The 14,110-nt window shown below is 30.9% G+C and overlaps 1 protein-coding gene across 1 annotated transcript; it reads left to right on the top strand.

The window, feature by feature from the left end:
• The first annotated feature begins 268 nt into the window (after positions 1 to 268).
• On the top strand, positions 269 to 12,581 carry LOC120778969 (lachesin). The gene is made up of 11 exons (XM_040111045.1): positions 269 to 1,092; positions 3,478 to 3,584; positions 3,742 to 3,949; positions 4,301 to 4,462; positions 4,569 to 4,697; positions 5,572 to 5,662; positions 7,312 to 7,395; positions 8,169 to 8,278; positions 9,320 to 9,382; positions 9,526 to 9,789; positions 10,102 to 12,581. Exons 1-11 carry the CDS (start codon positions 978 to 980, stop codon positions 10,182 to 10,184), a joined length of 1,416 nt encoding a protein of 471 aa, XP_039966979.1. The 5' UTR covers positions 269 to 977; the 3' UTR covers positions 10,185 to 12,581.
• The last annotated feature ends 1,529 nt before the right edge of the window (positions 12,582 to 14,110 follow it).

Genomic DNA, 14,110 nt, shown 5'->3' with positions numbered 1-14,110 from the left:
CAAAATTTAAATTAATTTAATAAAGCACCAAGGCAGAACGATATATTGATTTAGTTAAAAGTTTTGGCCTGAATTTTTTTAGGTTTAAGTTTTTTAATTAACCGAAATAACTAACCAAAATAGCTCGCTCAGCAAATATTTTTGTGAAATTTTCCAGCCTGGTATATTTTTAGCCAAATAAACGTGGAAAAATTTTGCTGATGGAAAATCTGTTTTTTCATTTATTTGTAGCACGTAAAAAATAACAAACATAAATAATTATAAATAACTAAATACTGAATGAGCAAAATATAGCAAAAAGTTTGAAGCAGCAAATATCGCTAACCAACAAAAAATTTATTTCAGCTGAAATGGTGATGTGCTAGAGATGCGCACAAATATGCAAATTAGTGAAAAAACGAACAAAATAATTTGGAAATAATTAAAAATCGTAAATATATCATGTTACAAATGGAAAATGAAAACCGAAAATGCCGTGAAGTTTTTTGCAACGAAGTTATGCTGTGGTGGCATTAAAAAGCGGAATGCGTTCAAGTGTAATTTATAAAAAGAATTAGATTAATGGTGTGATTTGCGAAAAAATGTGAATTTTTTCAGATCAGATAGATATCAAATTCCAAGCCACTCATTATGAGTTATTTCGAAAAAAACACCAAGCTAAATTATTTTAATGACCGTTAGTTAACCGTAACGGAATGTAATGAAATAAAGAAAATATGAGTTTGAAAAAATATGCTCATTACATACAGATATCAACCACTTCCAACACATATCAAAACGACATAATCAGCAGCAAGCGACCTAACACAACAAGCCCGTTATACCAGTAAACATATCAACTTGTAACCGGGTCGCGTGCTCAAGTAACAAAAAATTTAACAAAATTAGAAAAAAATAATAACTTCCTAGCCCAAAATTAGTTGGCTTGTATTGCATCTGGAGCGAGCGAGAGCAGTCAACGACGCCCAGCTGTTAAAATGTTCATAATTACGGTCATTAAGTTGCTGCTAATTGCGCTGAACCTCTTTCCCAGCCGCTGGACAAACCGGAAAGTGATGTTCCTCATCTATCTAACAAATCTGGTGACACATGGTGAGTAGTGCGAAATTTCAAATCAATTTTTTTCTACTGTGATTTTCCTTGTTTTTCTTTTTACTTTGCCTGCAATGCAAAATGGTTGGCATTCTTTTGTATTGGCGCGCTAATTGCTTGAGTGATTAAGTTTTTCGATTTTTTTTTGATACTTTGGCGGAATATTATTAAAATTGACGCAATTGCAATGTTGTTGTAGTTTTAAATCAGTTTAATTAATTTGTGATGAATACAGCAAAGAAATGAAACGAAACTGTCTCTATAAGAGGCATTTTTTGAGTAATTGCACCATAATACATATATTATATCTTCTAGAAGCATCAATCATTAAATTTTATTTTGAAAAAAAAAAAATCTTAAAAATTTGTTTCCTAACTTCATTTTATTTTTTTTTTTTTGTAATTTATTGTAGTTTTTTTAAAGACTTCCTTTTATATTTTTTCATAAAAAAATTACTTTAAACGTTATCTTACTAAAATATTTCATCATCTATTAAAAGTATTATTAAACACACTAAGTAATGAAAGTAATGTAAAGAAAAGCAAAGTGAGGTTAGTCAAGATTTTTATTGCAGTAGATATTGTATGGATTAATTTTTACAAGTACTTTAATCTATTATATATGTACATTATAAGAGTGAAAATTTCACCAAAATACTAAAAAACCTTTTCATTGGACAGCTATGAACATAAAAGTGAAAGCCAAAAAATAAAAATAAATTTTGGCGAAAGCTTCTTTGAAAGCTTTTGTAAAAGCCAGAAGTGAAAGTTTTGCAAAAGCTCTTGTTAAAGCTTTTTGTTAAAGCCAGACATAAAAAAGTTTTTTCAAATCATTTAAAGCATTTTGACGATGAATAAATTAAAAATAATAGTCTTCTGAAAGCTTGTTCGAAAGCTTTTTTGGAACTTGCAAAAACAAAATGTTCGAAAATTCCTTGAAAGGCTTTTCATGGAAGCCCAAAAATAGAAACAAGTTTTTTCTTATGCTTCTATAAAGGCTAAACATGAAATAAAAGTCTTCTGAAAGTTAGTGTGAAAGCTTTTTGTGGTAGTTGGAGGAAAAATGATTTTACGAAAACTTCTTGGAAGTTAGAACAAAAGGTTCTTACTTATGTTCCTTTATAGGCTAAATTGAAAATAAAAGTCTTCTGAAAGTTTGTAGGAAGGATTTTTGTGGAAGTTGAAGAAAAATTTGGTTTTCGAAAACTCCTTGGAAAGCTTTTTCTGGAAGCCAAAAAAAAAATTGAATGCTTACGTATGCGTAAAAGCCAAAAAACTAAAAGCCTTGCTAAAGCTTCTGTAAAAACGTTTTGTGGAAGTTGGAGAAAATTATTTTCGATAGCTCCTATGAAAGCTTTTTATGAGAGTTAGAAACAATTGTATATCTTGAGCCTCTTTGAAAAGTTTTTATGGAAGCTATAATAAAAATAGTTTGTTGAGTCTAAATTTGAGTAGTCACCGCACTAACACCATAAAACATATAATTTTTCCGGAAGAATGTCGGGGAAAAATCACGAATAGTCACTTATAGCTAACAAAACTGAAGTAAAAGTCACCCCATCGCAGTGTAAGTCTCCACATTTGAACTGATGTAACTTTTTTCTATTAAGAAAATTTGAATAATCGATTCGAGAAACGCACCAGCATATTACGAGAAATTTTTATAGAGAACTCCTTGGCGTACCAACGTACATACTTATTATAAGGAACTGTTATTATAAGTGACAATAATTAGCGCTTTTATAATAAAATAAATAGAAATTAAAATAAATCAAAAGTAACCTGTTTATCACTAGAAAATGGAAAGTCTAAAGGTGTGAGAAGTTTTTGAGACTTAATCTGACAAAGGCGAAACTTTCGGATATGGAGAGTTGACATTCTTCATTCTCTTCTTCGAAGCAAATTATACAAAGGCATCCTGAAAAATTATAAATCCTACCGCATGTATAACGATTGAACGGTATCTTTGTACAACTACTGAAGGTTGATCTTTGCTGAGAGCGTAGAACTTAGTAGACGATCACGTCCTGAGATTTAGTAGTAACTTTGAAAATTTTTCAATTAAAACTTAATCTGGTTATATATATGTTTATGTACATTTTATATACTTCTTAAAGTATATTACTATTTTCGAAATTAGTATTTAAAATAACACAAAGTAAATAAAAATTCATTAAAAATACTGCAGATGTTTTATAAAATACTTAAAATATTACTTATAGCACATGGTGTCCTAGAAATTTACCTAAGCAAACTTTACTTGTTCTACTGACGGTAAATTAGCGAGGGAAAATAAGAGAAACTTATACAGTTGAAACATATATATTTAACCAAACTAATATAAAAGCATATACTGAAAATATTTGACAAATTAAATTTCCCCTAGTGATGATGGATGAGCCACGTTTCGCGCAGCCGATACCGAATGTAACAGTTGCTGTTGGCCGAGACGCCAATTTGCCATGCGTTGTTGAGCACTTGGGTGGCTATAAGGTCAGTTGAAATTTATTTAAATATATAAAAATATAAATTAAGTTATTTCTTAATTAAGTTTGCGACTTTTCAGCCCACCATGTCCTTTTACATTCTCTTTGTAATTTATAATTATTCCTAATATTTCTAATTTTCTATTTCTTATATAAATTTTTAGGTCGCCTGGATACACATCGATCGCCAAATGATACTTACAATACACAAGCACGTCATCTCACGCATACCACGCTATACCATTACCTATGATAATGCCAACACATGGCTGTTGCATGTGAATCAGGCGCATCAAGATGATCGTGGCTATTATATGTGCCAAGTAAATACGAATCCTATGATAAGCCAAGTGGGTTACTTGCAGGTTGTGGGTAGGTGCCACTAATTTTATATAAATACTACTATTAATTATTATATTGTAATAAAACTCTCATTGTGTGAGATCAAAAATTTAATAATAATGATTACGAGTATTATTTAATAAAATTATACGTTTTACCAGCTGAGATTGTATTGCTCATACCAAATGGTGTACCGCAGACTTATTTTCACTTGGCTGGTTCTTTATGCTACTAATGTTAATTATTTGAATTTAATAATATTTATATATTAATACATTAACATAATTTCATATTTGCTCATTTTAAATTATGGAATATCTTCTTTCTTTTATTTTAAATAATATAATAATTTTGTTTATCCATATTTTCTTCCTTCTTCAGTACCACCGAATATCTTAGACATCGAAAGCACGCCCTCATCTGTGGCTGTGCGTGAAAATCAAAACATCAATATGACTTGCCGTGCTGATGGCTTTCCAACACCGAAAATAATTTGGCGTCGCGAAGATGGCGAGGAAATTGCCGTCGAAAAGAAGAAGAAAGGTGAGTTTCATACGGCTGAAGCAACAATGTTTTGCAATATATGTATAAAAGCTTTATAAAAATAATTTTTACTCTACTCTTTTTATCACTCTTCACATTTTTTTAGTTTTGGTCTACGATGGCGAGGTGCTGCCACTGACAAAAGTTAGTCGCAATGAAATGGGCGCTTATTTATGCATAGCCACCAATGGTGTACCGCCCTCGGTGTCTAAAAGGATTATACTGGATGTTGAATGTTAGTATAAAATCTATTTATTATTGAATATAAATAAAATAAATTTATAAAACTGAATTATGTCTAGAGTATCCTATATATATACATGTGTATATATAATTAGACCTACCAGTTCTATTTAAAAATATTGCCAATTACTTATCAATTCATTAGCACTAATATAGTGTGTCCGTTATTTCCCAAGTTGACTAATTTTTGCCATAGAATCATTTCTAAAAAGTTATACACAGTTAAATTATACACCAAATTACCTGAGCATGCATACAACTGATTTGTGCTCTCTGTGTTGCTCATACGACGTGGTGTATCACATACATACAGTACTTTTCCTGTATAACTTTTAGAGGAACATTTTTATGAAACAAAAATATGCAGCCTGATTTTGGAGAGCAGAAAATTTTGTTTTAGAAAAGCACTTTTTAAAAGTTGTAGATTTTTTTGTTCTGGAAAAAATATATATTCTAAAAAATCAAAGGATACCATATAAATATATGGAAAAAGTAAGACGATATATGTAAGCACGATATAAATTTAGCATAAAGCACTTGCTTGCAAAAACTGTAATTTAAGGAGGCGCTTGCAAAAAACTCAACTTGGAAAATAACGGACACCTGGTGTACTTGTATAATATATGTGACCTGGTCTACGAAAAGGGAGCTAACGTGCGAAAACTAATTTTCTGGGAAAAGCTGTTAAAAATAAAAACTCGTTTCGTCAGTTTCTCGTTATCTCATTAATTTTTTGACACCTAAGCCCCCTTTTCGTAGACCAGGTCACATATATTAAAAAACATACTTAACCATTTATATATGAAAAACGCACTATTTTATCATGTTTTATTTGCTTCTCATTTCCATTCCCTTTTCTATTGAAGTTTCTCCAATGATTTGGGTACCAAATCAATTGGTTGGCGCGCCAGCTGGCACCGATGTTACAATTGACTGTCATACGGAGGCACATCCTAAGTGAGTTTATGAATTAAATAAATAATGAGCAGAACTTAGTAAGGAACTGAATATTGTCTAAATGATAATTAAATCTGTTATGGGTATATTAGCTGACAATATTTTATTGCTTAATATTACTTTATATATCATTATATTAATAGATGAGCTAGGAAAACTGTTGTAATTTAATAAGCAGCTTATGATTTATTAACAATATTTGTAAACATAACAAGATAAAAATACATATTTAGAATTATTTGTCAGTGATTGCAAAAAATTCGGTATAAATAATACAACTACAATAAAGCATATCGAAATCCTCTATAAAAGGCTGGTGAAGAAAATTGCTTACTTAATCATGTTAAGTCATTTACTAGGGTTTTTAAAAATCACCAATCGCTGTGATTCGTGTTTGAGAAATCAACAATATAATATTTTTTTTAGGAACGACATAACCATGTATGATGATTCCAAGACTCTCTTCTTCTCCATGTTTCAACCACTCCATAGTTTTACTTAAAATGACTTCAGTCATTTCAGCAGTTCGCTGCGTGTATTTTATCCCGGAAATCATTAAAGTAAACTACTTTGATTTTCTATTCCTGTTGTGGTGAAGGAACATACCTTTAAAATTCATAAAATATACTTTTAAACAAATACTTTAAATATTTTTTTTTTGCTATAGTCTTCTTAAATGGAGAAAATATTAAGATTTCCTCGGGTATAAAACAGTCTTTTTAAAAGCATTTTTTTCTCATATAAAAGATGAAACATTTTATTAGAGTTTTTTGTCGTTACAAACATAAATTATTAGCAAAGAAATTCTGAAATTTTTGGAAAATAATGTTTTAAACTGAAAATAATTAAAATAAACTTTTAAACAAATACTTTAAATATTTTTTGAGCTATAGCCTTCTAAAATGGAGAAAATATTAAGATGCATGGGTTTCGTCGGGTATAAAACAGTCTTAAAAAAAATTGTTTTCTCATATACAAGATGAAACATTTTATTAGAGTTTTTTGTCGTTACAAACATAAACTATTAGCAAAGAAATTCTGGAATTTTTGGAAAAAAAATGTTTTAAACTAGGCCATTGTGACGCGTTGGCGGGATAACTCCTTACAGGATCATCTAAAGCGAAAAAAATACGTGTTTTAGTTAAAAAATTATCTCTCAATTTGAACAAAGGAAAAAAACTAAAAATTAGATTTTTGGCAGACATCTTTACAAAAAAATTAAAATTTCGCGACAGTTTTTTTAAATAGTTGTAATCAAATCCTTTGTCCAAGTCTTTAAGAAAACCTGTGTAAAATTTCATGAAGATCGGTTGAGTAGTTCGCGAGAAATCTTGTCAACCGATTTCAAAAACACAATTTCTTGAAAAAAGTTTAAAGACGGCGCACTTAGCCTAGCTGGCCTCGAGCGGTCAAGTTCACAAGGCTGTATATCCGAAACTCCGAATTTAATATTCGGATCAATTTGAAAATTTAGGATAAAATTTTAGAGGTGTTGTAGAATTTAATAAGACTTACTGTCTTATTGAATTCAATAACTTCAATAACTCCTTAAGTTGTACTTAATTTACCACTGAAAAGTATATAGATTCTAGGTACATATAAAATACATATACATATATTATATACAAGTATTTTATGTTTCTTAACAGGGCAATAATTTATTGGGTATATAATTCAGTCATGGTGCTGCCAAGTAAAAAGTATAAAACGGACTACACGGAGAATTCCTACCGGTAAGTGCAGCGCCTTCAAATAATATTATAGAATATTTTTTTTCAGAAATTATTATTAGAAATTATAAAAACGGTCTTCGGTCAGTTTAACTTTCTTTGTTTTATATATAAATTTTATTTTGCGAGATAACTTCTTCTCTCAATAATGGCTTAGTTTGCGGAAGCTATCCCTGTCTACATATTTCTTTAAATTCTGTTTGAAGACTCATAACTTGTCATTAGGCATTGTACAATCATGAAATCATAAATTTTTACATTTGTTTTAAAAATTTGTGGTGAATTACACACAAAAAAAGTCTCACCGCTATATTTTCGGTTAGTTATAACTTATAACTTTTTGAGATTATATGAAACCTCTCCATACATGTTTATATTTTCGATTTGCAAAAATATTCTGCCTGTTTTAAATAAAGTCATATAGATTTGCCATTTTAAATATTTCAAATATTTATTTTAAGTATTCATGTTTCGTAAAAATGTTTTAAATTATTGCATATTGACATTTTAGTTAGTTACTTTGACTTCTTTTAGCTACATAGAATATTTTATACAAATTGTTTTTTTTTTCTATTATGCATTTTCATTTTTTCAACAATCTTTTCGTAAGTGAAATTTTTATTTTCCTTTGTAAACAATTCTCTTTACCACAACCATTCTTCTCCGCAACCCTAAACTATTTATTATTATTGCTTTATTCTGTTTACCGTTACGCTTACATACACTCCTGCAACATGCAACAAATGCGGGACAACATAACAATAACTGCAACACAGCGCTCACATGAAGCTGACAATAAGAAATTTACAATATGGTGACTTTGGCAACTATCGATGCATATCTAAGAACTCGCTCGGCGAAACGGAAGGATCCATACGTGTTTACGGTAAGTAAAATGAAATGAAACGAATGCACATTTATTTACATACAAAATGAGAAGTAACAGTTGCAAGTGCACAGTATCATAGAGGGAGACATAGCAATTCTTGGAAGTTTTATAAGAGAGCAATTCTGTTGTGCTTGTGTTGGTAGCAATAAAATTTTCTGTTTGAGATAGTAGAACATTTATACATATTGTAGAAAAATGGTAGTGATTGAAAACCTTTTGATATGGTACCAGAACGTGGTGGGGTTACGAGAGCTTGTTATTAATGTAATTTATAAGAAAGAAGATTTATAGCTCTCGAAATGATAGCCTTGGTAACGTGACATTAAGTTAATCTCCTGTTGGCTAACCTTGTTCGGTGATCTGCTAGCGTTATAAGACTGCCTTTGTAGAAAAAACTGATGCAAAATATGAATCAGTAGGTAGTTTTATTCTGTTCGGTTTGTATGTATGTGAACCAGTACTTATTTTACGAGATACCGATCTAAAATTTGGAACACATCATTTCCGCTACTAAAGAATATAGCTGTCATACAAATAGACCGCTCAAAATATAAAAGTTCTAAACTCTTGCACAGTAAGCTTTTTTATTTGGCAACATATCATTAAGAAATTTGTCATAAGCTATTGACCAAGGCAATGCTACAATCTCTGGGTCCCCTCGGAAAAAAGATCGCCCGCGTTGGCAGGATAACTCCTTACTGGATTATCTGAAGTGAAAAAATACGTGTTTTAGTTAAAACCTTAGCTTAGAATTTGGACCAAGGCAAAACAAGAGTAAAATTGGATTTTTGGCAGACAGCGTTACAAAAAATTTGAATATTTTAGTGTAAATTTCGCCACATTTTTTTCCTCAAATATTTGTGATGGAAAAAAATCTATTAAAAACTATTACTAGGATGAACTTGAGCTTTAGGACAACATTCTAGAGACAATAAAAACCCCGACTTTTTGAAATCCGTAACTGAAATACTCTAATATAGTATTAAAAATATAAATTTTCGAATACTATTAATTCACATTTCCTGTTAATTATTACAGAAATTCCACTGCCATCGACGCCCTCAAAGCAAGTCACACATACCACAATTGAAACGAGGGAAAGTGAGTATAACAGCATTAAATATTTTGTTTTAAATAAAAATATGAACATGCCTAATGAAAAAAAAAAAAACATTTTATTTTAGTCAAAAGTCGTACACAACAATATATTTTTTTGTAATTTATTATGTTATCAACGCTTTCAGACAACATCATACCCACACGCAATGACTCCATAAATGCTATACAAAAGGATATATCCTTGATGAAAGCGGATTTGCTGGGTAGTGGCGCATCCTCGGCTTCCTCCTCGCATTCCGCCACCGCATCTATTACGGGAGGAAATGGAAATAGTCTGTCGGCCCTGGGCGGCTCCGGCATAAATGCCGTCGATCGCAAGGGTACGTTGGCTATTGGCAAAAGTATGTACTATACGGAGCAGCCACCCAAGCAGTTAGATGGCTCAGCGGGTGAGTAGTTGACGAGAAAAATTTGTTTAAGTAAAATATTTTTCCTTTCAAAAGTTAAGAATATTTTGCTGTAAATAAAACAAAAAATCTATGAATCCTGATATACATTTTTTCAAAAAATAAAAAAAGTATGTAAAGAATTTAATTGATATTCTCACTGAAGTTTTGAATACTAATAAAAATTTATTACAAACATCTCATAAACACAATTTTATATTGCTTATAATTATTTTTATGTTTTCATAAAAACTAACTCTTTAACTAACTTGTTAAATTTTTTCGTATTTTCCATTTGTCTTTCGAACTTTCCAGCTGGCGCCTTACACAAATCACCAAGCATTTTCTATTTGTGTAGATTTGCGTTAATATTCTTATTATTAAGAAATCAATCATAAAATTTATGGTCTTATGGCCATTTAAATAATTAACAAAATATAACGAATGAAAATATGAAACCTTAGATATAAAGTAATTGTAAAATATGACACATTAAAGAATTGCTATTAATTTAGAAATTAAAAAAAGAATCAAGAGTTGGCTATGATATAATTTAATTAAACACGTTAAAATTATATAATTATATTTTTGTGACCACAGTTTGTGCTATTTGAGCAGAGTACAGAGAAAATTATATTGAGCTATTATGTAAAGAGTTGCATTTTCAATACTTTCCAAGACTCTGAAAATATACCTTTCTGTGTTTTTAATACGCTACATTACTTTGAATTCTCTTTTCGATGGTCCGAAAATGATTTATGGAATTAAAACTCAAAAATAGTATTCACTTCTATAAAAAAATGATACTTTCCATTCGCCCTGGGTATCTTGACCAATAACGCATAGTTTTCTTATTGACGAAGCTTTTCAGCCAGAAATGAGCCTCATCGCTGAAGATGATCTGTCGATGAAAATCCGGATCATTTTCAAGTTGTTGCTTAGCCCAATTCACAAACATACGGCGATTCATGGTGGTCATTCATTCATGGTGATCATGCGGTTTCAGTTCTTGCATCTATTTGATCTTGTAAGGATGTAGGTCAAGGTCCCAACGCTTGAGAACAACGTGCGAGAGATTTGGGTTTTCCTCAATTGATGCGCTATCGACAGCAATATTCTCGACACAACGGACATTTCTTTGCCTCACTGGCACAGGAACATTTTGTACTGTACCAGTTGATTCAAAATTTTTGCTCAGCTAACAGGACGATTATGACGACCATAAATTGGACGTAGCGCTCTTAAAGTTGAGGCGACTGACTCCGAATTTCGGAGAAACTACTAAAGAGAAATGTCAGAAGAAGATCGGTCTATTTTTGTAGCGTTGTTTTGAAAAATTCCGTTATTTTCTCTAAACTTTTCTATAAACTCAAGTATTTAAAGCGTGACAAAGTAAAGGATGATATATTAAATTTTCAAAGTGGAAGGTCATTGTTTCAAGTGCATTGGTAAAAAATATCCGAAGCTTCGTATGTAAAAGCTGAAAGTTGAAATATTTGAATAACGAAAGGATGACCAAGGTTATGAATGTTCTGACAATTGAAACTTAAAGAATTCTGGTTAAATTTTCGGGTAGTTTTGGGAAATTATAGTAAAGAAGTGAGAGAGCGTTTTCATCAGGAACTAAAAGTGATGGAAGAAAAGTATTAAGGTTGATGAGATCATTATACGATGCAAAAATATAGCTCATCTTTAAAATACACCTGAACCTTAAAAAGAGATTTTCAACACAATGAGGTAAAGATTTGAAAAAAGAGCGACAATTTTACAAAACGATTCACAGTTTCATGATTTGTACGCCCAAATTTGTGCATCCAGAATCGATGTTACATCTAGGGCAACTAAACCACTGTATAACCGTGTTATTTGTTCTACCAATTTTTTCTTCAATTTTACAATAATTCTATCCCATGCTGTCTTCTCACGAATTCACTTATCGCATAATGTGCAAACAGGACGAAGAACAGAAAAGAATTTGTCTTTAAAATTTCACTCAAAGGTAATTATAAAATTAAAGTATTTACCATTTTGTAAATATTTTTATTAATTAAGTCAAATACATGACCAATCTTAGTTTAAAAACTTGGCAAAAAATAATTTGAGCGCAGATTTCAAATACTAGATTAAAATATATGGGCCGCAAGAAAATGTATAACTTCACTGATAATATAATAATATTTTGGTAAAATCAGATATTAATAAATTCCCAAAAAAGTCTGACTAAACCGTTTCAAATGTTCATTAATATCGTTCAACGAGTTCTGCTCTCTGATGATTTTCGCTTTACTCAACTCACTCACAACAAATAGTCACAAGGCGTGGCAAAAACTAATTTGCTCAGTATTTGAAAATGTTAAGCGAAATTATAATCATAAGCCGCTTAATTTCATAAAGTTTTTTGGAATACATATATTTATCAAGTTAATAAGATATTCTGTATATAGACTTTGAAAAAGCATACATGTTACTAGCATATACCATATAGTAAATATAAGTATGTTTGTATGTAAGCAAAGCTTATCAGTTAAATTTATTGTATACGCCTAAGTATTTATAAATAAACTATATGTATGTATGGGTGTAATATATTATATAAGTTATAAAATATAGCGCATATACATTGATAAGCATATACTTTACATAAGCATTTATGAATACATACTTACATAAATGTTTGATTCCAACAGAAAAGTCAATAACGGAATCGCAAGCTTTGTTTTTGGCAGCGCGGGTACTTATATAAGTAAGACTGTTAGATATGTATATAGTTATATAAAATATATAAATTTTTTGTTGTTGTAAAATGCTTAAATGATTTTTATATATTTTATATAAAAAAGCGTGTTAAAAAATAATTTTTGTTTTATATTTTTGAATAAAGCGCTAAGGCTTTATCGCTTAATAATTAATTTTAATTTTGTTTACTCAAAAACAATTATGCAATAACAAAATATTATTGATTTTTTCACCATAGTGACACCTTCCCTATATAATATTCGGTAATGTTTAAGGGCAGTGCTAAAGAAATTATCGCAATTTTTTGATTGCGTATACATTCGAAAATACTCACTGAATGATATTTCGGATTTTTCAGTATTAAAAAAAATTTAAATCAATAAACAATTTAAATTTGTGGCAACTTCTCAAAACTTCCCCTTTCAATGCGGTCTCCTTTTTTTCAAATTCTTACTAATCGTTTGGCTTGTTGTTGTTGTCTGAAGCGACATCTTCTGCGAGTTTGTTTGAATGATTTGGATATTTTGTTTATGAAATGCGTGTTTGCTCGACTCTTCCCGATTTTTTCAAAATGTATACCGTAATTAGGTCTCTTTGGGCATGCTTGATCCTGTAAATTCCGATCCCACATTCATTGAGAGCATTATAACTGCCGATGAGACGTGGGTTTATGAGTATGACATGCAAACAAGTCAACAATCAACGGAATGATGGGAAAAACGTGCTGAAACCAACAAAATCACGCCAGAGCCGCTCGAGATGCGTGGTTTGGTGCATTACGAATTTGTTTCGCGGAGACAGGCGGTCAAGAAGGAGTTCTATTTGGCCGTACTGAGGCGTTTGCGTGAGCACATCCGGCCAAAACGGCTGTATTGTGAAAGAAAAATTCATGGATTTTACACGATGATAATGCACCATCGCATTGAGCTATGATTGTGAGCGAATTTAAAGCGAAAATAGCATTGAATACCTTCGATCAACCATCGTATTCATCAGATTTGGCTTTGTATAATTTTTACCTGTTCCTCAAAACTGAAATATCCTCTCCGTGGAACGTGTTTTCTGTCGAAATAAGAGATAAAACAAAATTGGCCCAAAAAGTGCTTATGAAAAGTGTGGAAGTGGAAAAAAATCTTTGGCATAAGTGTATTACGTCTGGTGGAGCGGCACTATAAATATTGATGAATAATTAAATATTTGTCAAAGTCAAAGTATGCGTGATTTTCTTTAAGTGGTTTTTTAATACTCGCTGTTTGAGGTTATATATAACACTTGCAGTTATTCGTATAACGATTTTTAATGCAAAACTTATTTAAAGTGAATTATTCAATTCGTGACAATGCCAAAAATCCTGCTCTGCATACAAGCATATTCTTAATTATTAATTAATTTCCTGACAAAACAAGTCATTGGATTATCATCAGGCTTATTACTGCCGCAACCCCTCTGAGAGCAGCTCTTAGTACCAATGATTGCTCTCACCGAACAGAAAATATGCTATCGAGAATGTGCTATCTTTCGGCTGCATTCCAGCTGTCTCCCTTTATTGCTAATTAATTCTAACAGCTCAGCTGCTTAAATTACGTTG

This window comes from Bactrocera tryoni, chromosome 5 (genome assembly GCF_016617805.1).
Source record: "Bactrocera tryoni isolate S06 chromosome 5, CSIRO_BtryS06_freeze2, whole genome shotgun sequence".
Taxonomy (NCBI): Eukaryota; Metazoa; Arthropoda; class Insecta; order Diptera; family Tephritidae; genus Bactrocera; species Bactrocera tryoni.
This window is presented reverse-complemented; position numbering and strand designations above follow the sequence as displayed.